We start from the raw sequence: 27,599 nt of genomic DNA, 5'->3' as shown, positions 1-27,599 counted from the left end.
CCCACGGCTGGCCCCCACGTTGAAAGCGGTGCTCCCCAAGGAGGGGCCCCCCACAGAAGTGGGGATGCTAGAGAGCCAGGCAAGGGCGAGCGAGTGCGTGAACCCCGCTGAGCAGACAAACTGGTCTGTACTCGCTCACACGTGCTGAGCTGGCCCATGAGGGCTCCCCCATGCTGGATCCTCACAGCATACCCCCACTGGGGGGACCTGCCCAAGCCCCGGGGCTGGAGGGCCAGAGTCGGGGCTCAGTCCCGGTCTCTGAGCGGAGCTGGGGTTGCCCCTGCAAACCCCAGGCCCTCCATGAGCTCCGCAAACACCACTTCCTCTGTGGACTTTGGTTCAGCTCTGAGAGCTCTGTAAGGGCAGAGAACGCTGAGCCCGCAGCCAGGGCCGGATGCAGCCGGAGTAGGAATCCCTCAGAGTGCAGAAAGCAAGCAGCCGGCCACCGGGCAGCCCCAGATGGCACTTTGGGTAAAATGGAGCAAAAACAGAGAGTAGGTCTGAGGTCCGTGGGCTGCCCCTCCTCACGTGCACCCCCCCTCCCCATCAACCGAGGGGAATGTGGAGGGGAAAGGCAGCCTCTCGGGAGAGGGAGCGCTTCTCTACCTGGGCCTTAACTGCGGATGATTTCATTAGCGCACTCGCGATTCCCAAGACACTAATGAGGGGGCGGTTACTGGCTCTAAAAATAGCCTGGTCCTATCTCTCATGTCTTCAGGGCCACACCCCTGGGCCTGGCTCCCCAGAGTCCTGCTGTCAGTCCCCCCGTTTTCCTCTGCTCCCACTCACGCCATGATGTTCACAGCCAGCAGGCCCAGGGGCAGGGCCTGGTCTGGTGACAAAATGAAGGGGACAGCACATGAATTAGAACCCGTCTCAGACGGCACTCGAACCCACTTTATTCTCGTCACCGACCAGCATGTCTTGGTGCCACCGGGTCCCAGGGCTGAGGACACAGAACGAGTGATGCAGAAGTCCAGGGCGGTGGGGGTGCGTGAGGGCTGCGCTGTACCTTCTGCTCAGGAGGCCTGGATTCATTTCCTGTGGTTCCTGTAACCAAACACCATGAACTGGCTTCACTGTGTCGCTAGAGGTTCTAGAGGCCGGGAGGCTGAACTCGGGGGAGGCTGAATTCAGGGGGTCACAGGGCTATGTTCTCTCTGAAGGCTGTAGGGGAGGATCCTTCCTTGTCTCTCTGCTCTGGTGGCCCCAGGTGTTCCTCGACTCGTAGATGATGTTGTCCTTGATACAGCGCTCCTTCCCACCCAGACAGACGGCCCACTGCACACTTCCCCGGCCGCCACAGTGAACAGACGGCTGCAGGAGACTCTGGGAGAAAGAGATCTGAGGCTGAGATATACCTGGGAGGGCTCCTCGGAGGAAGGGACACCTGGACTGAGGCACGCAGTCGACTGATGGAGCACAGGGAAGGGCGTTGCAGGCAAGAGGAGCAGCATGTGCCGAGGAATAGTGCTCACAGCGTTTGGCCGACAGAGAAGCTTTGCTTCCTGTGGTGGGCACGGTGGAAGCGAGCTTGGAGAGCCGTTGGGGCCAGCTCTGAGGGATGTGGGGTCCTCCTCCAGCCGTGTGTGGTGAGAACCAGCCCCTGGCAGAAGCTCCGTGGCTCTCCATGTGCCATCTGGGCAGCAGTGCGGCCATGGTGAGCGTGGGCTTTGGAGACAGGGACCCCGCACCACACTGTCCGTGTCATTTAAGAGGCGCTTAGTTGTTCCAAGTGGATTCCTTCTGAGTGGGAATCTTCAGAGCAGCAGACACCTGTTCACCTGTCCAGGTGTCCACTAACAGCCCACACCCACCAGGACTCTGTCCACTGTAGGGGCCTGAGCCCTGCCTCTGCCCCCCCCCCACACACACACTCCATGCCTTCCCGTCCAGTCCCACTGGCCTCTCTGTGCCTCAGGGCCTTTGCACCTGCTTTTCCCACCTCTAGAACACTCGTCCTCCGATCACACCCAGCCAGCGCCCCCGTCAGTGAGGCCTCAGCATACACACTTCACCCTCTCGCCCCATGGTCCCTCCTGTCTCTCTCACCCCCACTGCCCTTGTCCTGACAGTCTGTTCCTGGTGTCCTGGCCTGCTCATGGGCCCCCCACCACGTGAGCTCCATGCAGGCAGCTCCGGGTCTGCCTCACCCCCACTGACACCCACACCTAGAAGGGGCCCTGACCGTGGGAACTCAGGGAACATGTGCTGGATGGCGTGGACACGTGAATGAATGAACAAACAACGCGTCCTCCATCTGTGGGATGGACTGACGGCTCACACGGCGTCCTCCGCGCGGTCTCGCTACAGGCTCACCTCTGGCCGTGCCATCTTTGTCCACTCACCCCGCATGAAAAATAGTAAAAAGGGGTGCTTCCCAACCACAGTGCAAGTCTCCCCTCTCCCGTCTTGGGAAGATGCCCCGTAAACTGTCTGTAATGTCGGGCGGCCGTAGCAGATGAAGAACGAGCCACACGTCACTCACTACCTGTTCCCACTTGCTGTCACCCCCCCCCCTTTGGGAGCAAGCAATTAAAAATGACAAGGGTAAGGGGTGAAACCGAAAGGCCTCTAATGAGGGGATCTGCGGTTCTTCCTTTCATCAGCTCCTGATGCCGGGTTTGGCATAAACTTCAGATAAGCCTCGCTGCACATGTCTTAAAAAGTGATGTTTGTAAGGAAGTTATTCGCACCATCCTGGAGAAAAGAAAGAAGTGGATGCTGCTTAGCCAGAGCCCTAATTCCGGCTGAGTCAAATGCTGAACACTGAATCCGTGGGACGTGACCTCAGAACTGGCCCAAGCAGAGGAAGGCCCGCCCCACAACCCCATGTTTGAGGTTTGCATCTGCTGCAATTTTATGAAGGCACAGTGTCATGGATTGAATTACATCCCCCCAAAAAATGTGGGTATCAGTTTGGCTGGGCCATGACTCCTGGTACTGTGTAATTTTCCTGTATGTTGTAAACGTGCCTCTATGATGTTAATGAGGGAGGATGGGTGGCAATCGCTCGAGATATAAAAGACAGAAGTGAGCAGTGAGACAGGGGGACCTCATACCATCCAGAAAGCAGTGCCGGGAGCAGAGCACGTCCTTTGGACTGGGGTCCCTGTGCCGAGAAGCTCTTAGTCTGGGCGAACACTGATAAGGCCGAGAGAGAGGAAAAGCCTTCCCCTGGAGCTGATGCCCTGAATTTGGACTTTTAGCCTACTTTGGCTGTGAGGAAATAAACTTCTCTTCGTTCAAACCATCCACTTGTGGTATTTCTGTTATGGCAGCACTAGATAACTAAGACACACAGGATCCTAAGAACATACTGGCCTCGGGCTGGCCGCACGCTTTGGTGTGGGGCATCAGTTAAATAGAGAGTTAAGGTGTCCAGGGCACGAGACGGAGCAGGCGGCATCGCAGTGACCGGGCCCAGCTCCCTGCAGGCTCTCGGGGTTCGTGCAATCACGCCAACACATGGATGCTAAGGTGTACTTTTCTTCCCACAAGTCCAGTGTCCTTCTCACTAAAATGGGGGCTGGAGTGGACACCTTCTGTAGCGCCTTCCAGCCCCGATGTTCTGGGGGCGTGTGGCCCTGCCAGGAGACCCCAGAAGCGTAGTTAAGCATTGCCATTTCACTGTGGCTCTCTGGGTATTTTCTGCCTGCACATCCAGCACACAGACACCCGCACACGCACACACACACACACACACACACACACACACACACACACAGCCATCTAGGCAGCATGCAAGAACCTTCCAGAACGCCCTCCCAACTGCCCCGAGCCACGGTCCAGCTCAAAGGTCACCCTTTCCTGCCACGCCCCCAAGCCTGCTCCACCCCTCACGTGGGGCTCTCGGGTACTGCTCCGTGTGTCACATGTGACAAGCTCCCCGGGAGGCGCAAACGGTTTTCACTCAGCTACTAACCGAAAGTTGGTGATTAGAACCCACCCAGCAGGGCTGCAGAAGAAAGGCCTGGAGATCTGTGAAGATCACAGCCGAGAAAACCATGTGGAGCAATTCTTACTCTGTAGCACGTGGGGTCGCCATGAGTCGGAATCCACTCACTGGCCAGCATGTTTGGGGTTTGGGTTTATCGTGTGTAACAGGCTGCTTGGGCCTGGCTGTTCCCTCGTGGAAGCAAGTTTCACACCCGTGTTTGCACGCGGAGAGATGGGAGGTGGGGCCGGGAAGGAGGGAGGGGCTGGTTTTGAGGTCGATGTTGCGGGGAGGGTGAGTCAGGGCAGCCGCTGAGGAACCATTCTAGGGAGACCGGGGGACCCCGGGCTCAGGCCTCGGGCCTGGGGGCACAGGGGGTAAAGCTGAGGAGGGCCTTCTCCCTGCCATTCCAGCACCCTAGAACTGGGGGCCGTGAGCGTAAATGTCACCTGTTCTCAAGGGACCAGCTTAGTGGCGTTTAGTACGTTCAGGGTACTGCACAGGCACCACCGTATCTAGCTCCAAACATCCTCATCGCCCCACCCGAGACCGGACCCGTGACGCGGCTGCTCCTCACCCCCCGTACCCCAGCACTGGCCGCCACCAGCCTGCTTGCTGTCTCTTCAGGCCTCATTGCCGGCACTCCGTAGTGGGCGTGGGCAGTGGTGGGGGTCCCCAAGGGGCCTCAGGGCCAGGAGGCAGCGCTGCGGAGAGGGGGACGAAGGCAAATGCCTGCAGGCGTTTTCCACTGTGTGGCTGGGCCGCATCGGGCTACCCCGTCTGTCTGTCCGTGGACACCTGAGTGGTTTCCGCCTTCTGGCCGTTGTGAGCGATGCGGCAGTGAACGTTGTACACGTGTGTCTGAGTCCAGGCTTTCAAGTGTCTTGGGCAGATACCTAGGAGTGGAATAACTGGGTCGTAGGATAATTCTATGTTTGACTGACAAACCGCCGAACTGTTTCCCACAGCGCCTGCAAGGTTTTCCGATCCCACCAGCAACACAGGAGGGCGCAGTGTCTCCGCATCCTCGCCAACACTTGTTATTTTCCGTTTTTCTGACAGTAGCCATCCGAGTGTTACCCAGCTCTAGTTCTGGGTTCGGGCCTGGTGTGACTTTCGCCAATAAAGACAACACGAGGGTGAGGAACAAAAAGGATTTATTCTGAGCTTGTGCACAGACAGAGCAGAACGCAGCCCTCAGATTCTGCCCGTCTCGGGCTCACAGGTCAGAGCTTTTGTACTCTGAGGAAGGAGAAAGTTCTTAACAAATCATACAACGACGGGTTTCTACACTCTAACATACTAGGCGAGCACGGTACAGTCCTAACGTCATTATAATGTTAGCATGTTCGTTATCCTGTGAAGTCTCTGCCTAGGGGAGTGATTCTCACTGTTAATGAGCCTGCTCTGACCTTTGGGCTCAGGGTTCTGGTGCAGGGTTACTGTTGGCCAGTTGGCCTCCTGGGCTCGGCTTTCTGCAAGTTTAACACAGAGCTGCTGTTCTGTTCTCGGTGAGCTTTGTGTAGACTAGGCTCGCTCAGGACAGACCGATGGTAGCACTAGGGGTGTGATTTACTCTTTTCTTCTTTTCGTCCTGTTTCGCCTGCCCCTTGTGTGTTCCTGTCCCAGCAGACGGATCGGAAAGTGCGTGTACGGAGTCGGTGGCAGAGCCCCTGCTCTGCTGGTGGGGTCGGCTTTGTTGCCAAATGTTGAGGCCTTACTTCTGAAGCCACACGGTGGGCGCCTAGGAAAGGCTGCGACCCTTTCTAAACAAACATCCCAAAAGGCCAAGGTGCCCTCCACTCAGGACACCCCCTTGGTCCCAGAGGCTGTTGGACACGCCCAGAAACCACCCGGAGTGACTTGAGGTGGCCTTCCCTCCTGACATGGAATTCCGCTAATCCCAAGAGGCGTGCAGAGGGTGCGTGTCAGAGATTTGCCAGCTCCCTGGGACCCCGGCATCCGTTTGAAGCATCCCGCTTAGCTGCCGAGCCCGCTTGTTGCCGGGTGGAAACCCCAGGTTCTTGCTCGGCATGACTCGTATTGGCCAATAAATGAGAGACCGAGGTGGGAGAACAGGAAAGGCACCTTTATTTCATTGCACAAGGAAAAGGAGCCATAGGAGCTGCTGCCGCCAAGACTGCTCGCCAAGGGCAGGCAGGCAGTTTGCGTTCAAAGGGGTTTACAAGTAGGGAGTTCATACAAGTTACGTCAGCAACACTCTTAATCATACTATGCAGGTGCAGTGGGGTTTACATACAACCCAAGCTAAAGCAGGATTCAAATGCAAAGCTGGGGGGGTGGGGGGTGACAGCAAAGGAAAAGATTTTCCAATACAGCACTAGAAGGGAGGAAGCCAGGTAAAGAATATAGCACTGGGCGGGGGGGGGGTGCTCTGCCTCACCCTGAATCTTCGCTTGCTGGCGGTCAATCCTGTCACAGCCGCGCTAGCTGTCAGGTCCTTGAAACCCTGAGCTGCCTCTGCCATAGGGCCTTTGCACACGCTGTCCGTGCTGCCTGGAATGTTCTCTCCTGCCCAAGCCTCCTAATGACTCTCTCATCTGGCAGATCTCAGCGGAAGCTTCAGGTCCTTGAGGAGGCCCTCCTACCCTGGACAAGTCTGGGTCCGGTTCTCATGGAACCGTGTTCCCTCCCTCACAGCCAGCCTTGGTTAGCGGTGTCACATCTTCTGATGTAATTAACCAGTAAAACCAGTCGTCATGGACTCCAATTCATGGCAACCCCACGTGTCAGAGTAGAGCCGTGCTCCACAGGGTTTTCAATGGCTGATTTTTCAGAAGTAGATTGCCATGACTTTCTTCCAAGGTGCATCTTGGTGGACTTGTACCGCCAACCTTTCGGTCAGCAGCCGGGCGCATTCACGTTTGCACCACCCAGGGACACCCTCTGAGGTAATGACTTAGTGAATTTCTCCACCCTGCCCTCTGCGCCCCACCAGGCAATGACTCATATTATACGGACGGTGGAATCCATGAATGTCTGCTGAATAAATGAATGATGGCGCCCACACTGGCTCTGCCTGTCCAGACTTTCCAATCACCTACAACAAAGGGCAAGGGGATCCTTTCTTAGGGGAACAGAATCGGCCCAAGTCCCGGGAGATGGAGCTGGCAGCAGATCATCCGGGAAAGGGGCGGAGGCAGAAACTCTTATTAATCGCACAAATGGGCACTCGGAGTGGGCGTCAGCGCGGACGGGGGATAATAGAGAGACTGCAGTTCATGCAGCGTGAAGCGAAAGCGTATCCATGACAGATGGCTGGACAGGTGCGCTCCTGCCCTTTCTTTATCTGGGTGAGCGGCATCCTGGCCAGAGAGGATGAGCCTGGAATGTCTGATCAGCTCTTTGCTTTGCTTTCACCGACTTCACTGCTAAAATGAAATCCCCACCGTCATTGAATGGTTGGTGCTCAGCTCTCCCCGCCCGCCATGCCTGCCAGAGGGTTTTCTTGAATAGCCTTTCAGACTCTGCAAGACGCTGGCTCCGATGCGGAGCCCTTCCTCACTGTTCCAGAGCGGCAGCAGAGGGTGGCCCTAGGCGGGCCGATGAATGAAGCGGCTTCCAGGCTTCCCTTCTTTTCTGGACGTCTCCTCCGAACCCCTCGACGCGCACACCTTCCCCGTGGCGCTCGCACCCTTCCCTCGCCGCGCACACCTTCCCCATGCCTTACACAACCTCCCCTCTATGCGCATACCCTCCCCGTGGTGCGCGCCGCCTCCCCTCTATGCCCATTCCCTCCCGGTGGCGCGCGCTCCCTCCCCGTGGCGCACGCACTGGCAGGGCCAGCAGCACCACGTCGCAGAAGTTTTGATGCTCGCTAGGCCGAGCTGGCCCAGGGCCGGGACCGGCAGAGGCGCTCCTGTCCGCCCGCGCCCCCCGGTGCCGCGCGCCTTCCTGGCGCGCATCCCCCAGGGCCAGAGGGCCCTGCCACCTGCCAGTGGGGCCGCTCGCCTGCCCCTGCCGGGTCCACCGCCTCCTCCACAGCCGCCACCCACCTCCACCGAGGGTACGAAGAAGGAAGACCCTGTCTGAGGTGCTTAAACAATTAGATCCAGTTTCTCTCCAGATTCCTTCTGTCCCTTGTCAAGTTTGTTTAGAACTGATAGAGTTATTAGCAAACCGGAGAGCGGCTGGCAGCAGCTAGCGATGGGGAGGTCAGGTGCCGAGCATCATCGCAGGCGACGCCCAGGAGGTACCGGGTCCTCCCGGAGCGGAGGGCTGTTTTTTGTTGTTTTGGTTTTTGTTTGGTTGTTTATTGGATAAAATTTATAGATATGTACATACATGTATATAAAAGATAAAATTTGCCATTTTAACTGTTTTTAAGTGTACAATCCAGGGGCGTCAGTCACATTCACAGGAGTCCAGGTATGCAGTGGTTAGCGCTTGGCTGCTAACTGAAAGGTCAGCGGTTCAAAGCCACCAGCCGCTCCTGGGGAGAAAGATGTGGCAGTCCGCTTCCGTTTTACTCTGTCCTGTAGGGTCTCTGTGAATCAAAACTTGACTTGATGACGACGGGTTTGTAAAGCCGTCCACAATGTGCAATGTTCAACACCGTCTAATTTCGGAACATTTCCACCGCTCCAAAAGGAGACCCCCCACCCATTAGCAGTGACTCCCCATTCCTCCACCTGCCCCCAACCACTAATTTACTTTCCGTCTCTATGCATTTGTCTGTTCTAGATGTTTCGTGTAAGTGGGGTCATACAATATTTGCCCTTCTGTGTCTGGGTTCTGTAGCTCGGTCTGTTTTCAAGGTCGGCTGTGTTGTGGCCTGTGTGAGGACTTCATTTCTCTTTAGGGCTGAATAATATTCCACTGTCTGGATGGACCACACTTTGTTTATCCATTCTTCTGTTGATGGACTCTGGTGTTGTTTCTACTATTTGGCTATTGTGAATCATGCTGCAGTGAACATTGATGTACACGTGTCTGTCTGAGTCCCTGCTTTCAAGTCTTTTGGGTATATACCCAGGAGTGGAATTGCTGGGTCATATGGTAATTCCAATGGGCTCAAACATAGGACGATTGCGAGGATGGCACAGGTCCAGGCAGTGTTTTGTTCTGTTGTACATGGGGTCACTATGTGTCAGAACCTACTCGATGACCACAGGGAATGGTGAGTGATATTGAGGACCTTTTCATGTGCTTACTGGCCATTTAGCTATCTTCTCTGGAGAAATGTCTGAGTCCTTTGCTCATTTTTAATTGGGTGGTTTCAATGGTTTTTAAAGTAGGTTGGCATCTTTGGTGAAGCAGTTCTTTCCTCCTCCACTCATTCGCTGTGGGGCTCGCAGGCCCCCAGGAAAGGGCTGAGCACTGCAGACTGGCTCCAGGTCTCACCAATCGCCCCATCTACAGAGTGTGGGCATCATGGGGAAGAGGTGAGATGTCAATGAGTACTGACAAGGCGGTATGGCGAGGCTGGAGCCTTGGCATTTGGACAAAGGTACAGCTCAGGGTTGGATTTCTTGTAACAGCTACAGAAATTTCCTGCACGATGACTAAGATGTGAAAATTACAAGACACTTGAGGCTTCTCTCTCCACCAGCCTCACATGGAGAACCCAGCCCAGCAGGGGTCCAAGATACTGCAGTTGCAGGTTCACATCCTACCTCCACTCCTCGAAGGCTTCAGGAAGTTGTGCAATGTCCCTGGGCCTCAATTTCCTCATCTGTGGGATGGGTACCGTACTGCGTACCCACTTGCCTTCCTGTTGGAGCATCAGAGAGGATGAGCACATAACCACCCAGCTGAGTGTCCCGCACACAGATGATGCTCTGCTCATGCAGCATGTCCCAAAAATGCCCAGTGTGAACCAGGACAAAATGTGCAGTCTGCACTAAAATCAGATAAAAAATGTCTCTTCCAGAAAGTGAGCCCAAACAGAAAAGGGAGAAGGCCAAGCAGGTCCTGGCTTTTCCGTGTACCCATGAGGATCCCAGGGTAAGAGGAGGCCTCTCTCAGGCCCACCACGATGGCCCTGCTATGCGTGGCTGGTTGCCATCCTTCTTCTTGGAAAAGGGGTGCCTCCACCGATCACCCAGCAGGGAGTAGGTGAACAGAGTGGAGCCCATTTCCAAAGCTGAAGCAAGCAGCCACGGGGCCAGGCAGAAGACGCCGCTCTGGCCTGTCTGGGGAGACTGGGAGGCTGAAGGGCAGATGGGGCAGACTCAGAGAGGATGGTGAGTGACAGCAGTCTTGGAGCCAGTGGCCAGCCCCGCGCTCGCACCTGGACACGCCGCCCAGCACCACCTGGAGCCTGGCGGTGGCAGGGTACAGGAGAACAACCAGCTGCTCCCAGCGGCAGAGATGGAGGTGGAAGGGCTTAGAAGGGATTCCGAAGCTTACGTAAGCAGCTTTAGCCACCCCAGCTGAGGTCTCAGCTCAGACTCCAGGCCACACTCTGGGGGTGGCGAAGCAGAGAAAGGGCAGACTATCGAGGGCAGCCTCAGCTTGCTGTGTGTGACCGTCAGGGCTCTCCTCTGTGTACACACGCACACAGCATATGCTGACACCCTCGCGGATGTGCATGTGTTCACCTCTTCCCTCCTGGAAAGCATTTAAACTTGCAGAGGTCGATGCAAGAGCATGAAGTCAGGTTGAAGAGGAAATAAAGATAAGAAATAGGATGGACCAAAGCTGAAGTTAGTAAAATGCCTCAGCGCTGTTAGAGGCGGCCATGGCATTGTCTGTGAGCTTTCCAATCACCAAGGTGAAAGGGGAAACTGCCTTCAGGCAGTTCACAAACAGGCTTCTGGGAGAGAGAAGTTGTTCCTAAGACTTTGGGCGTGCCTAGTCCTCCTTTTTTCAGTACGGCCAAGTGTTGATAACATTCTGAGCCAGGTTTGTGTTTTGAACAATTTAAGCCCACATTTCACAGGGTTTCAAAAGGGAGTGTTCACTTATTCAGTACTAATGTTTTATTAATGCTCCCTGGTGGATCAGAAAAGCATGCCTTATTGATCTTTCTCTCTGCCCACCATGCACAGGAGCAAGTGTTGTTCCGAATTTCTGGAAACTTCTGGAAAGCTGGTGGTTGCACTACCTCAGCTGATGCCCAGCACACCTCCTGCCTTCCCGGCCTCTCTCCAGCATTGGGGCGTGGGTCAGGACCTTCATCCCCTGGGCTGCTCGCTTCACGGATGAGGGTTCAGGATCACAAACCCAAATGGTGAAGCCCATCACCAGCAGGCAAACGTTTGCAAAACCTAGAATCGTGGGGGAGCAGTTAACCCATGTTGTGGTTATACTGGAGCTGATGTTGGGATGTCACTTGGTCAGGGAGCCCCTGTGCTTTCTCATGTTGGATGGGTCTGTGGTGGGCGCAAGCTGGGACAACATTCACTTTTAAAACTCCATGAAAGCTACAACTTGGATGAACCTCAAAAACATCATGCTAAGTGGAAGAAGCCAGACGCGAAAGGCCGCCTACTGCATGATCCATTTGTATGAAATGACCAGAAGAGGCAGATCCAGAGACAGAACTTTAGTTGGTGCCCGGGGCTGGGGCAGGAGAGCAGGAATGGGGAGCGGTATTCTTCCAGGGAGATGAAAACCTTGCGAAACTACAGAGAGGTGGCGTTTGCACATTTCAGATGCACTAGATGCCATTGAATTGAGCACTGCCACATGTACCCAACAGTGTTCTTAGAGGCTGGGACCAGTTTTACATTTGGGGGGCACAGAGGAGTAAACCACCACCCGTTTAGTTTGTCCCACTGTGGATGCTGGAAGCCATGCCACTGAGGTATTTCAAATACCAGCAGGTCCATCTGTGGTAGACAGGTTTCAGCGGAGCTTCCAGACTAACACAGACTAGGAAGAAAGGCCTGGTGATCTACTTCTGAAAATCAGCCAATGAAAACCTTGTGGATCACAATAGAATATTTTCCACTATAGTGCTGGAAGATGAGCCCTCTAGGTTGGAAGGCACTCAAAATACACAGTGGCTGCTACAGTGGACTTGGGCTCGCCATCAACTGGGAAGATGATGCAGGACCAGGCAATGTTTCATTCTTTTGTACAGGGAGTTTCCGTGAGTTGGAGCTGACTCACCAGCAACTAACAACACAACTGAATTTCACCTAAAAAACAAAACAAAACTCCATGAAGTCCTCCTGTGATGGCTGTGTGTCAACTTGGCTGGGGCGGGATTCTCAGTGGTTTGGCAGTTATGATGTAGTTGGAGAGTCCTAGGATGCCGTGGTCACTTCCATGATGACATCTGATATTACCTGATCGCCTCTGTGATGGGATCCACTGTGAGTAGCCTTTCAGTGGAAAGGGAGTTTCCTTGTAGGTGTGACCTTCATCCAATATAGGTGGACTTTCCGGCAAGGCTCAAAGGGTTTTGCTCACTCTGGATCCTGCAGTTGGCTCCTGTTTGTCTGACCTCTGGTTCTTGGGACTTGAGCTAACAGCTTACCTGCGGATCTTGGGTGTGCCAGCCCCTGCAGCTACATGAGTCAGGAGAAGCCTCCAGCCTGACCCACAGACTTGGGACCTTATAGCCTCTACAACCTCTTGAGCCATTTCCTTAATATAAATCGCTCTGTATATACGCACATATAGATGTCACTGGTTTTGCTTCTCTAGAGAACCTAGCCTAAGACACCTTATGAACGTCCTTGTGAAGAAGCCCTTGTTCTTTCCCACATCCACAGGTATAATTCCTCAAACGTCACAGTCAGTATTGTCTTAAGGGCACCATCTTTACTTTCATAGAGGGTCTCCCTTCTGGACACCAAGGACCCTCGTCACCTAAACCCTTGTTTGACATGAATTAACAACTGAGTTTCCTGCTTGGGCCGCTCAGATGTCGGTGTTTTGTTTTTCTTAAACTGCTTAGATGCTTGCCTAAGATGTCACCAAAGCCTTGTGACTATTTTTTATACAACGGCATCATTTAATCCTGAAGAACACAGACCCTCCCGCTGCTGTCCAATTCCATTAGTTTTATTAGAGATTTGCTTTTAGAGAACAAAGAGGCTTATTTATGTATTTGGCGCTAATCTCCCAGCAATCATAAGACCGTCATTTTTATCTTTGTCACCAGTAATTCGGTGTCAGAAATGATTGATCCGCTCAGTTTGTTGCCGATTTTGTTTACCATTGGGGCAAAGAGTACTATAAAAGCTGTTTGGAATTTTCCTGTCATTTGAAGAAAGGTAATTATTCCCTCATTAGAGGGGACTATTTGCAGGGAGACGTGGCTTAATCCTAACCCCGGTTGTTCTCATCCCTTAAAAGAATGGCCTGTTTGTGCGGCCCTGAGGCCGTGGGCACCCTCGGTGCTCAGACAGGGAGGAGACGCCTGGTTTCGTCCTGTTTACAAACATCTTTCTCTTCACCCCAGAGATGGGAGGCGCCAGAAACTGGGGAGATGGAGAAAGGGGAGTGTCTGAAAGGAAGGAACTTTCGCGTTATTTATCATTTCAAGGCGGGCAGCAATCAAAGGTGAACGCCCCAACAGTGAGTCGCTTTTTTCGCTTTTTAGAATAAATAGGAATTAAATCATGGAAGCCGTGACAGTGAAATCGCTTAAAAAACCAACCCTCCCACCGTAACTGCTTCAACGCCCACAGTTTTACAAATACTGGGTAACTTCACCCATTGTTTGCATCAGCATTATGTGACACTGGCTGTTGGTGCCTCGTAATTCACCACACATTAGGTGACAGCTGGAAAAACACATATATTACAAAAACAAAGAAGGGCTAACGTGGTCCAGACGAATACGCAGCCGAGGAGAGGTCGTTTTCTGCGGCGGAGTTAAAAATGGTGGTGAGGCTGAGTCATTAGGCATGGGACGTGTAACCTGGGTGCCTGATGCATGCTCTGGACGCAAAGCAGTGTCGGGTACAAGGCAGCGTCAGCTCAACGTCTGCTGCGCGCTCTGTTTCCAATTAACCCCGCGAGCACTCTGCCCAGGTCACCGCTCCAACCTGCTCCTGACCAGGCCTCCATGGAGGCGGATTTGCAGGGCCAGTTCCTCTCACTGATAGACTGAGAAGCCAGAGAGCGGGGCAGATCCGAGCTCTGCTCACAGAGCCTAGCTGCCGTGGGGTGCTGGTCCTGCGTTGGGTTCCTGGGGCGGCCGTCATGAAACACCACAAACTGGTTGACTTTGAAGACCAGAAATTGTTTCAAGTTCTGGAGCCTGAGTCCAAATCACAGTCTTGACCGGCTGCTACAGACTGAAATGTGTCCACGCAAAACACGTGTGGGAATCTTAACCCCTCTACCTGTGGATGGGGTCCGGTTTGGGAACGGGGCTTCCTTTGTGATGTCATCGAGGCCACATGAGTGTAGGGTGGCTCCGAAACCTAGCCACTTCTGAGTTAGAGAGCGAGCAGACGAGGCAGAGAGGCACGCCCAACGGGAGGGAGACGGGTGCCACAGGGAGCTCGCCAGGGAACCAAGGGACACCGGGGCAACAGAAGCTGAGAGAGACAAGGATCCTCCCCGGGAGCCAGCAGAGAGAGCCTCCCCTAGAGCCAGGTCCTGAACCCTGAGAGAATACAGCTCTGTTCTTTCAAGCTGCCCACTTGCGTTTTTCTCGCAATGGCACGGGGAGTAAGACATGGCGTCAGGTCCCTCTGAGGCTCTGAGAACAGCTCCCGCCTCCCTCGCGGCTGCTGCGGACTCCTTGGCACCTTCACGTGGCGTCTCCCCGTGTGTGCTTATGTCTGCTCCCCGCTTTTATAAGACACCTCTCAGATTGGATTAGGACTCACCAAACCCTGGTAGGAGCTCATGCTGACCTTGACCTGATATCATCTCAAAGACCCTATTTCCAGACAAGGTCGGGTGCCCAGGTCCTTGGGTTGGGACTTCAGGATATCTTTCTGGAGGACACCATTCCATCTGTCCCAGCTCCTGAGTAGCAGCTTTCTCTCGCTCCTTCCCACACGTGGCCTTGTCGAGGTAGAAAAATAGATGCCTCGGGAGCTTGAGAGGCCGTGCTGGCAGGGAGAAGGTTTGCGTGCCTCGGGGCATGGGGGATGGAGGGAACACTTTTGAGACAGACAGTGTTCCTGTGCCATTCACAGACTCCAGGGGGCGAGCCGTGTGCAGAAACGGAGAGCAGCTGCGTCTCGGAGATGATGAACCTGCGGCCATGATGCGTGCTGTGTCTTTTTTTTCCTTTAAGGCCCGGAGGGGTAGAAAGGAGCCCTGGTGGTGCAGTGGTTAAGCGCTCGGCTGCTCCCGGAAAGGTCGGCATTTCGAACCCACCAGCTGCTCCACGGGAGAAAGATGTGGCAGTCTGCTCCCCTAAAAATTTACAGCCTTGGAAACCCTCTGGGCAGTTCTACTCTGTCCTATAGGGTCACTAGGAGTTGAGACCGACTCGACAGCAGGGGGTTTGGTTTTTTGGAGAGGCAGAGACAAAGCAGAGACCTTCTCAGAAGGTCCAAAGATCAGTTAAATCATGTTTTCCTGATGCTGACGGGGCCCAGGGCCTGCTGCTGAGACAGTGGGCCTGAGAGCTTCCGTGGCAGCTGCGCCCAACTCACTTTCCCCTCCTCTCTTGCAGTCAAGTTCAGCAGCTGCCTGGGCACCCAGGGGACGCAGTACGAGACCAGCAGCCTGGACTTCAGAGTGGGTGCAGACGGCACGGTCTTCGCCGCCCGAGAGCTACGCATCCCCTCCAAGCAGGTGGCGTTCACCGTGACGGCGCGGGACCACCAGACAGCCGAGCGGTGGGATGCCGTGGTACGGCTGCGGGTGGCCCAGGCCGCGGCCCCGCACGCAGGACACAAGGTAAGGCGGGCTCCCTGTGGTGGCCTTGGGTGCATCAGAGCTTAAAATCCGACGTCCTCCTCCAGGTCCCACAGCAAAACCCCTGGAAGGTTCCATGAGGCCCAAGGGTTAACATGGTGAGACCCCAAGCTGAGCTGCCCCGCCAGGCAGTCTGTGACTGTCCATCTCCTGAGGCCGCTTCCTGAGTGAGCAACCACACATGCGCACGCACACCCCCCCCACACACACACACACACGGGCCTTGTGTGTAGCTCGACACTCTGTAGCTGCCACTGGGGCACTTTCTGAACAGGGGGCCCCACAGATCATGTGGTCAGTCCTGCCTGAGCATGGAGTGCACCCACCCTGCGGCTCTGAGTCCTGGAGGGACAGACGGCAGGTGAGGCAGAGAGCATATGGCTGGCAGCGAGAATCAGCTGGACACACAGGTGCTGGACTGAGAGAGGGGACAGAGACAGAGACAGAGGGACAGAGAGAGGGGGCAGAGATGGAGGGAGGGAGAGGGACAGAGAGGGGGCAGAGGCGGAGGGAGAAGGACAGGCAGAGGGACGGGGGGGGCGAGACAGAGGGAGGGAAAGGGACAGAGACAAAGGGACAGAGGGACAGAGACAGAGGGAGAGACAGAAACAAAGGGACAGAGAGAGGGACCGAGACAGAGGGACAGAGAGAGGGACAGAGACGGAGGGAGAGGGACAGAGATGGAGGGAGAGAGACAGAGGGACACAGAGGGACACAGATGGAGGGAGGGAGAAAGGCAGAGACAGGGAGGGAGAGGGATGGAGAGAGATGGAGGAGAGAGACAGAGAGAGAGACAGAGAGAGGGAAAGACACAGTGACACAGACCTTCACGTGGGCAGGGTCATGTCACCCAGCCCCCCAGCCCCTCCCTCTCACGCCACCAGGTGACTAGTGATCACAGGACAGGGAAGGGTGAAAGTCCACCTTCCCTGGGTCCTGAGAGGGTTCCCTCCACCCTTCATACCCCAGCCTCCTCAGCACTCCATGCTCACCCCAAAATCCCAAACGTTGGTTCTCGGGTCAGGGGAGGACCCAGACACTGTCCCTCTGCCCAGTCCTGTCGTGGCCTCCGTGTTGACCTGAGACTTAGAAATGGTGGGGAACGGAACCAGGGCCCACTGCCCAAGCCACCTGCCTGCAGGGTCCCTGGGAGGGGGAGAAGGTGTGCTGGATCCTTGGTGTCAGTATGAGGCCTTCGCGGGCTTGTGAACATCGTGAGGTCATGTGAGGTTCTTAGCACAGGAAACCACGTCGCCTGAAGCAGGCAAGGCGGCCTTCCACAGCGTCCACGGGTACCCCCGTAGAAGGGGCCCGTGGGGACTCGAGTCACACAGGTTGCGCAGATTCCTTTGTATAGATTTTCCCAGAACCTTCTAAATGTGCTTCGTGAACTTCTGAGTGGGAAAACCCCTGCACGTTTCCCCAAACCTGTCTGACTAAGGAACCCTTCATGCGACACCTTGCAAGGCAGCCGTTCCAAGGCACCCACTTTGAGAAGCCAGTGGCCTGGCTGGAGGGTTTGGTTTTAAACCAAGTAGAGGTGGTTCGGCTCAGGGGAGAGAAAGAGGTGGCGCTGGTGGAGCTGTCTTCACCGTGAGCGATGAGCTGTTTCTCAAAAGTCGATGCCACCAGGGCCGTAGGCCTTAAAGCGCCCCCTGGCTCCGGTAAGCGGCGGGAACCTGCTTCCAACAGCGCGGCCTCCACCTATGAAGCCCTGCTCCCCAGATCACGAGCCTCGGCGTCAGGCGCTGAGAACGCGCAAGGCAGTGGGAGTGGTCTTCTCTAATCTCGCGAGAGTGTCCATCTCACGCCAAACCCCGCGACACCTCCGCAAGCAAGGCGCCGCCCCAGAGGCAGGGAGGACGCGGTCAGCAGCTTGGAGACCCCGTTCCGTGGTGGGGGCTGCCATAAGGTGTGTGTGGGGTGGTTGCAGGGCAGGGTTCACCCTGTTCTCTCCTGTAATTGGACCAGAACTGCCCACGTCCCTGGTTACGGAGACGTTGTACCATGTAAGCAACAGTGAGCTCATTCCAGCCGGCTGCAGCCTCAGATGTTGTCGCTGGGTACCGTCAAGTCTATTCCGACTCATGGCCGCCCCATGTGACAGAGTAGAACTGCCCCACAGGGTTTTCTAGGCTGTCATCTTTACGGGAGCAGACTGCCAGGTCTTTGTCCTGCGGAGCCGCCGGGTGGGCTCCTTCCAGCCTGCTGAAGCCTGCGACAGATGGCATTAATGGCAACTATGGTGACACCTCGTGTTAGGCATGTGAGTGAGGGGGTTTCTGAGGCGTTCCTCACTGGTCCTCGTGGAAGCATTGGCCGCGGCGGTGATTACAGTCAGCCTGCTCCACCCAGCGTCCTTCCGGCTCAGGATGCCCAGCTGGTGGGGCAGGGGAGGCACGGGACTCGAGCGAAGCCTCAGAGCGGCCGTGGGGTCTCTGTGGGGTGTGACCATGCAGGCGGAGGCTCCCAGCCCACAGGACCCAAGCTTTCTCCCTACATGTCACTCGCCTTCGTGTTGCTGGGTGCCGTCAAGTTCTGACTCATGGCCACCCATGTGTTACCGAGGAGAACTGCCCCCACAGGGTTTCCAAGGCTGTAATCTTCACAGAAGCAGACTGCCTCATCTTTCTTCTACTGAGCAGCTGGTGGGGTCAAGCTGCGGACCTTTGGGTTAGGAGCCGAGCGCTTAACCATTGTGCCACCAGGGCTCCTTGATGGCTGCCTGGTCCCTCGTCTACCAAAACCAAAACTCCCGTTCAGGACTTTCTGGGACCCCCGCGATATATCACTTAACTAAGCTCATATTTCAGGCGTGCCACGTGCCAGGCCCTGTCCCAAACGACATGGACTCACCTTGTTCTCACACCGGCCCTGGGGCGGGGTGCAGTCATTGTCCCCACCATAGTGATCAGGATGCAGAGGGAGTGGCCAGAAAGCTGCCCCTGAGCCCTGTGCGGTGGGAAAGAATCCATGTTCTAGAGAGAAGTAAAAAATGATCTAGATACAGCCGAGCCAGCGTGGCAAGGACTTGGAAACAAGGTCTGGAGCCCAGCCTCCCTGGTTATGGGTTCGAATCCCGTCCCCTCTACTTAGCAGCTGTGTGTTTGGGAACAAGTCATGCAATCTCTCCGAGGTTTACTATTTTTGGAAACGGGACAAGTACCTACCACCTAGGGCTGTGGAGAGCATTATGGGATGTGAAATAAGAATCTACGACCTGGGGTTGTGGAGAGCGTTATAGAAAATGGCTAAGTGCCTACCACCTGGGGTTTGGAAAGCACTATGTCACATGGGGTAAGTGCCTACCACCTGGGGTTTGGAGAGCATTATGGGATGTAAGTACCTACCACCTGGGGTTGTTGAGAACATGACTTGAGGCTGGGCAGGTAGGGGGCTGGCAGGAGCCCCACCCCACAGAAGACAAAAGTAGCAGCTCTTATTGGTGTGATTGTCATAGTCCCAGGCCTTACTGGCTGGTTTATTGATGTATTGATTTACGTACATTAATTTATATTACTGTAGCTTGGACAGCATCGTTACTATCCTCTCTGATGCAGTAACAAGACCCCGACTTTTCAGACTTTCTCCGTATCTTGTTGGCAGGGGAGGGGTGGTCCAGTTAACGGCATATTCACCCCAGATAAACAGAGACAGCTGCATCCTTTGGGGCCCAAATCCCAGGCCCCCCAGGAGTCCTTTCCTGGATATTCCAGCCCAGCCACTGCATCCCTTCTCTGTGCTGTCACTGCAGACCTGCATCACGCAAAACCTCAGTGGTTACAGCTGCGTCACGTCCACTTCCTGGATAAGAAAAACGCCCCATTCTGGCCAGGGACCATGTTTTTGACTAAAAGGGGACTAAGGCTCAGGGACCCACAGTGACTTAGCCGCTCAGCTGGGGAGAGCACAGCAGGACTTCTAACCCATGCTCATAGTCACTGCATGCCCTGCCCTGGATGTGCTGGGCATTGACCAAGCTGGGTGGCAGGTACTGAGGTGCTGGACATTGACCATGCTGGGTGGCACTCAAGTGCTGCATATTGACCAGGCTGGGTGGCAGGTACTCAGGTGCTGGACATTGACCATGCTGGGTGGCAGGTACTCGGCATTGACCACGCTGGGTGGCAGGTACTCAGGTGCTGGGCATTGACCACGCTGGGTGGCAGGTACTCAGGTACTCGGCATTGACCACGCTGGGTGGCAGGTACTCAGGTGCTGGGCATTGACCACGCTGGGTGGCAGGTACTCAGGTGCTGGGCATTGACCATGCTGGGTGGCAGGTACTCGGCACTGACCACGCTGGGTGGCAGGTACTCAGGTGTGTCGTGTATTCGAAAAGTAATCAAAATGTCTCAAGTTGTACCACTACTGAGTGGTCAGTGTTATGAGCGAGAGAGAAACAGTGCAGTGACAGCATGTAATGGGGCATGGTCTTGTTCTAAAAAAGAGAAGACTCCAGCCTCAGATTGAAAATGAGAGTTTGTCTTTCTCCTAACTGGATCACAGGCTGGGATCTGGGAGTGCCCCTCCACCAGCAGCTGGGTGGCCACACGGTCCGGGCACAATCCCAGGCTCCTTGCACACGGTCCATCCCAGACGCTCCCTTGAGGAATTGCTTTGTGGTCGTCAGAAGCAGGAGGGGGCTGGTTATACTCAAGTAGAGGAGAGAAGGGAAACTCGTGCTCATAACTCAGAAAATTCCAAAAAGATCATTTGCAAAGAGTGCCAACAATATATATCTGAAAGGAGATACAGGGTTCCCCAGGAGAATACTAAGACACTCTTATTTTGTCTGTACTTTGACTTTCTTTCCCTCTTCATTAACCCCAGTCTGTTGACCTCATTATGGACACGCTGATTGTTCAGCCATCCGTCTGGGGAGTGGGCAGGGAAGGTCTCCAAGAGGAAGCACAGTATGAACAATGAGGTTGACAGCTGTTACGAATAAGAAAAGCAAAATGAATCACAATCACAGTGCCTGAGGAGGGGAGGAATCTTGTAATCAGGCTGCCACAAATGGGTGCTGGCAAGGAAGCTATTACCATCCTCATTTTTACAAACCGTGAGATTTTTCCCCAAGTTGTACAGTTTGAGCACAGAAAATCTAGCTCCTAATCTGGTCATTTTTTAATGACTATTTTGTGCACCTGTTAACTTCCAAGCACTGTCCCAGGTGCTGAAGATACAGCAATTGAACAGGACTAACATAGCTCCCAGGGGCCCTGGTGGTGCAACAGTTAAGCGATCGGTTGCTAACCAAACGGTTGGTGGTTGGAACCCACCTAGCGGTTCTGCAAAGAAATACCTGGTGATCTGCCCCCGTAAATATTATAGCCTAGAAAACCCTACTCTGTCACACAGTGTCACTATGAGTCAGAATAGACTTCACGGCACCTAACAAGACAGTATAACTCTCACCAGCCCTAGTGGCACAGTGGTTAAGAGCTCGGCCGCTAACCAAAAGGTCTCCAGTTCGAATCCACCAGCCACTCCTTGGAAACCCTGTGAGGCAGTTCTCCTCTGTCTTACATGGTCGCTATGGGTTGGAGTCGACTGGATGGCAGCAGGTTTGTTTTTTTGTTGTTGTTCATGAAGTTCATATCTGAAAGGCAGGCAGACTGTAGACAGGAATGACAATGAAGGCTTTCAGTTTATTCCCCAAACACTGTCAACCTCATCTGCACCTGGTATTGGGGTTACAGCAATGAGTACAAACAACACCCTCTCTGTCCTTGTGGAGGTTACAGAGCAGTGGGGGAGATGGACCACATACAAACAAGAAAACAAAGTATGAGAACATCATAATAGGATGCCTGCAGGGCTCAGTGACAGAAGCAATAACTGGATGAAGCCCATGGAGCTTCAAGATGAAGGGGCTGGTTTTCTAGCCTGGGAAAATGAACATGATACACCAATACAGCATGGTAGCTTAGCCTGCACTTTGGTCCCATACTACCTGAGTAACTTGGAGCAAGAAATGTTACCCTTCTTCACCTCACTTTCCTCATCTGTAAAATACGTACAATAATAGTATCAATGTCAAAGTCTTGTTGTGAGGATTTTAAAAAAAATGGAGACTCGTGCTTCAGGAGGGCTAGATAATTGGCAACAACACTCCCCACTAAAGATAGCTGGGAACACTCTACCAAAAAAATAAATAAATCTGTCTGAAACCATCAGAGAGCTAAGGAGGCAGTGAAGAATTATGGTGCTAAGACCTGTTGGAGTCAAAATACCCAGAGACATGGGCCCAGGAATGGTGTTTGCCAACTCTGGAAGTGAATGATAAGCCAAAAGCTGATCAGTTCTGTGACATCCTTGTAGGACTAAGGGAGCAAAATGTGGAGTCAATGGCCAATTAAAGCAGTCAGAAGCCTGTTAAATGACCATACTTGGGATCAAGAACCCAAAGGTCTACACCCTAGAAATTAAGGTAAACAGAAGTACACATGCTCGTACAGGGACTGGTGCCAAACTTCAAATAATGCCAGTCTCTATAAATGGGTTACGATGATGCCAGATTGCTAGTGTCCCTAGTTGCCTGCCAGAAGCAAATGTAAATCTTCTCTGGTAAAAGTTATCGTACCAGGCCACCTTTTCTTTTTTTTTTTTAATTTTCCTTCATATAAAATGTCTAGCACTCAACTGAAAATAACTGAGCACATGAGGAGATGGCAAGGCAATATACAGGAGAATCAGGAGAAGATGATCAGGCATAAACCAAAACATAAACAAATAAACTGTTGCTGTTGAGTCAGTTCTGACTCATAGTGACCCTATAGGACAGAGTAGGACTGCTCCATAGGGTTTCCAAGGAGCAGCTGGTGGATTCAAACTGCCAACCTTTTTGGTTCACAGCCATAGCACACCATGGCTCTTAACTACTGCACCACCAAGGACCCTTTATCAGGCATAGAGTTTATAATAACTGTGTTTACTATGGTTAAGCAAATTAAATGTACAGTCTTTTGACAGAGAATTGGAAAATATAAAAAAGAACTAATTGGACACTTTAGAAATGTAAATACCAAACAAAATTAAGAGCTAGATGGATATGTGTGTGTGTGTGTGTGCAGATTAGACACAGTTAAAGAGAGAATTAGTAAAGCAAAAAAAATCAAAAAAATATTCGGGCTAAAGTATGAAGAGCTATACAAAAGGAAAATAAATACAGAAGAAAGGTAAGAGATATTGAAGATATGGTAAGAAGGTCTAACGTGTGTTTGGAATCTTACAAGAGAGATAAAATAGAGCAGAAGTAATATTTTAAAAGATAATGACAGAAAATATTTCAAAACTGACAACAGACATCAAGGCATAGATTTAAAAAGCCCTATAAACTCAAAGCAGGACACAAAGGGAGTTATCTTAGTCACTTGATGGTGAAAGTAGCTGAAAATCAAAGTCAGAGACAAATCTTGTGAGCAAAAAGAGAAAAAGACAGCTTTCCATCACAGGGCTAACAATTAGACCCTCAGCTAACTTCCCAACAAGAATTATGGAGGCCAGAAGACAATGGAATGGTGTTTTTAAAGTGATAAAGAAAAGAAAAAACTGTCATCCTAGAACTCTATTACTCAGTAAAAATATCCTGCAGGAAGTAAAGTTGAATAAAGAAATTTCCACACAAACAAAAACTGAAAGAATATTCCACAAGTTGTGTTTTTCAGACAAAAATGAAATGAGGTGAAGAGTTCAGAAACACAGAAAAGAATGAAGAACCATGAAAAGATTAAAGAGATAGAGAAATTTAGGTGAATAATGACTGTGTAATGCTTTGTGGGATTTGAAATAAATGATTCAAATTCACAATGGCATAAGATTTGAGAGGGGATAAATGGAGTTAAAGGGATTTAAGATACTTGCATTGTCCTGGAAGATAATTTAAATACTAAAGTAATTTATACTTTGATAAGACAAAGATATTTGCTATAAGGTTCTGGAAAATCACTTTAAAAGAATCATAAGATTGCATCAATTCTAAGCTAATAAATGGAAAAAATGAATATTAAAAATTACGATCCAAGAAAATGCAAGCAAAGAGAAGGGGAACATATGGGTAATATATTTCTATTTGATTCAAGTGGTAAATATGCGAATTACAAATATATTAGTAATTATATTAAATATAAATACACTAAATGTTCCAATTAAAAGAAAAAATACTGACAGATTAGATGAAGAAACAGTTCAACTATATTCAGTTTACAGAAGTTATGTCTAAAAAGTGTAAAGATAGAGAAAAGGTAAAACTAGAATGATAGGAAAAAATATCATGCAAACACTAATCAAAAGAAAGTTGGTGGTGGCCCTGTTGTTGTTGTTAGGTGCCGTCAGGTCGGTTCCTGTTAATACCAGACAAACTAGACTCTAAGGCAAAAAGCATCATAAATGTAAAGAAGAACACTTCATGATGTTACGCACTTAAGTTCACCAAGAAGACAGAAGAATCGTAAATTTGCATGTGCTTAATAGTACAACTTCAAAACATTTAGGCAAAATTGATAGAAATAAAAGAAGAAATAGATAAACATGCAATCACTGGCAACTCTTACAAACATCTCTCAGTAAGAACAGAACAAGCAGACGAAGTATCGGTAAGAAAATAGAAGATTAGAACTGCACAATTTTCAAGTCTGACCTTACTGAGACGTATAAAACGCAGAAACCAATCATTACTAAATACACGTTATTTTCATAACATTTTACAAGAATTAACCATATGCTGAGCTTTCAAGTAAGTCTCAACGTATTTCAAAGGTTTAAAATCAAAACATAGTTTGCTTTCTGAACACAGAGCAATTAGGCTAGAAATCAATAACAAAAGAGATAACGGGAAAATCCCCATGTATTTCAAAGTTAATAACCCATGGGTAGAAAAGAAATCACGTGGAAATTAGAGAATATTTTGACCTGAATAATAAAACTAGTGGGATGTAGCTAAAGTCATGCCCAGGTGAAAATGTTGTTGTTAGGCGCGGTCAAGTCAGTTCCAACTCACAGAGACCCTACACACAACGGAATGAAACGCTGCCCGGTCCTGCGCCCTCCTCACAGTTGTTTCTATGTTTGAGCCTATTGTTGCAGCCACAGTGTCAATCCATCTCGATGAGGGTCTTCCTCTTCTTCACTGACCGTCTACTTTACCAAGCATGATGTCCTTCTCCAGGGACTGGTCCCTCCTGATAACACGTCCAAAGTATGTGAGACAAAGTCTGGCCGTCCTCATTTCTAAGGAGCTTTCTGGATGTACTTCTTCCAAGACAGATTTGTTCGTTCTTCTGGAAGTCCATGGTATATTCAATATTTTTTACCACCAACACCATAATTCAAGGGTGTCAATTCTTTGGTCTTCCTTATTCATTGTCCAGCTTTTGCATGCATATGAGGCAATCTGCATATTGCAGGTTGTTAATGGGTCTTTCTTCAATCCTGATGCTGCGTTCTTCTTCATATAGTCCAGCTACTCATGCAATTCAGATGGAAATGCTTAGCCTTAAATGCATATGTTAGAAAATTAGTGATCTAAGTGTTCATCTCAAAAAATTATAAAAAGAACAGGAAATGAAACCCAAGCAAGGTAGAGAGAAGGAAATAGTCAAAACAAGAGGAGAAAATGATAGAAGGAATCAACAATCAACGCAGGCAAAAGTTAGTTCTTTAAATCGACTACTAAGCTGGTCAGACGGAGCAAGAAAACAGATGGAACGTACAAATGATCCATGTCAGGAATGAAGAGGCTTTCAGGACCAATCTTACAGATGTTAGGAAGATAATTTCAGAATATTATGAGCAATTTATACCAATGTATTTGAAAATGTATGCTAAATGGATAATATCCTAGAAAAATGCAAGCTACGAAAATTAACACAAGAAGAAAGGGAAAATATGCACCATTTTGTTGCTACAAACAAAATTAAAATCTTTTTCACAAGAAGCATTCACACCTTGATGACTTCAAGGGTAAATTCTACCCAAGGGTTAAAGAGGAATTAAAACTAATCTTATACAAACTTGTCTAGAGAGTAAAAGAAGGAGAATTGCTGCCCAAATTGTTTTTGTCCCGAACCTGACAAGAGCCGTGTCAAAAACCCAAGGTGAACCATGTCTGGAACTGATGAGAACCCCGTCCAAAACCAGCGAGAGCTGTGTCTAAAAACAATCTCACTCCTAAATAGATGCAAAAACCCAAAGCAAAATATTAACAAACTTGAATCCAGCCGTGTTTAGTTATAGTAACACATATGGCACAATTGGATTTGTCCCAAGAATGCAGGATCGGTTTAACCCTTGAGAACTAAACAATGTAGTTCAACCCAGAGTCAAATATAAAAACCACATGATCACCTGAATAGCAACTGTTAAAATTTAACCTCCATTCAGGATGAAATTACTCAGCAAACTAGGAAAAGAAAGGAACTTCCTTAATCTAATAAAGGACGTCTACGAAAAACTTAACGAAAACATCGATTTCCTGTGGATACACTCAAAGCTTTCCTCTGAGTTCAGAAATGAGATAAAGATAATATTACATCATATCCTGGAGATCCAAACCAGAGCATTAAGACAAGAAAAAGAAATCAGAATAAATAAAACTAACATTATTTGTTGCTTATATGATTATGAACATAAAAAATCAGAAAGAACCTATAGATAAGCTATTAGAATTAATAAATGAATTTAGCAACAGTGCTCAGTATAAAAGCAATTGTTTTTCTCTATATCAGTAAACATTAGAAAGTGAAGTCTGCACAAGATCTGGTTATGATAGCATTAAAAATGATTGTATACCTAGGAATAAGCCTAACAAAAATTGTACAAGACCCTTGCATGTTATTGAGGGAAATTAATGAAGACCATTAAAAATAGGGAGACATGCCCCTGGTGGCACAGTGGTTAAGCGCTTGGCTGCTAACCAAAAGGTCAACAATTTGAACCCATCAGCGGCTCCCTGGGAGAAAAGACCTGGCAATCTGCTCCCATAAAGATCGCAGCCTAGGAAACCCTATGGGGCAATTCTACTCTGTCCTATAAGGTCTTTATGAGTTGGAATCAACTCAACAGCACATAACAACAACGTGCCACATTCATAACTTGGAAATTGTGAAGTTATCACTTTCACCCAAATTTTTCTATAGCAAGTCAACACAATGCTGATAAAGTCTCCAGCAGTTGTTTTGCTTGCTTGTCTTTAGATAGGTAAAGAGCTGATTTTAAAAGTTTAAATAGAAATGCCAAGAACCAAGAGTGGCCTAGAACAACAGAAAGATGGCGGCCTTGCTCTTTCAACATCAAAACTTTCTATCCAACTACAGCTGGATCTCTCAACCCGGCGCTGTCGACATTCTGGGCTGGATAATACTTAGGTGTGGGGCTGTCCTGGACACAGTAGGCTATTTAGCAGCGTCCCTGGTCTCTACTCACTAGATGCCAGTAGCACCCACCCACACACACACACACAGTTGTCACAACCAAAACTCTTGTCATTGCCAGATGTTCCCTGGAGAACAAAATCGCCACCAGTTGAGAAACCCTGAATACAGACATTAAAACGATGTGGTTTCTTGAACTGAAACTAACCCCTGAGGTCACCTTGTAGCTAAATAACAGATTGGCTCACAAAGTAGTATCACCCATGAGTACTCTGCTTCTTTAAAAAAAAATCACCTTTATGAGACCAAATGGTCAACAATTACATTAAAACAAAGATGAAAAGGTAAGGGGGGAGGGGAACTAGATTAATGGAAACAGAGCAACCAGAACGGAAATAATGAGAATGTTCACGTATTGTAAAGAACATAACCAGTGTCACTGAACAATTTGTGTAGAAATTGTTGAATGGGAACCTAAACTG

At 50.8% G+C, this 27,599-nt stretch overlaps 1 protein-coding gene across 1 annotated transcript in view; it reads left to right on the top strand.

The window, feature by feature from the left end:
- Window positions 1–27,599, top strand: part of CDH4 (cadherin 4) — a 661,165-nt gene that overhangs the window by 463,245 nt on the left and 170,321 nt on the right. The window contains exon 4 of the mRNA XM_023741423.1: window positions 15,498–15,724. Coding sequence (XP_023597191.1) covers window positions 15,498–15,724 — 227 coding nt within the window. The remainder of the gene's footprint in view (window positions 1–15,497; window positions 15,725–27,599) is intronic.

Source organism: Trichechus manatus, unplaced genomic scaffold, assembly GCF_000243295.1.
Source record: "Trichechus manatus latirostris isolate Lorelei unplaced genomic scaffold, TriManLat1.0 scaffold00008, whole genome shotgun sequence".
In the NCBI taxonomy this organism is placed as follows: domain Eukaryota; kingdom Metazoa; phylum Chordata; class Mammalia; order Sirenia; family Trichechidae; genus Trichechus; species Trichechus manatus.
This window is presented reverse-complemented; position numbering and strand designations above follow the sequence as displayed.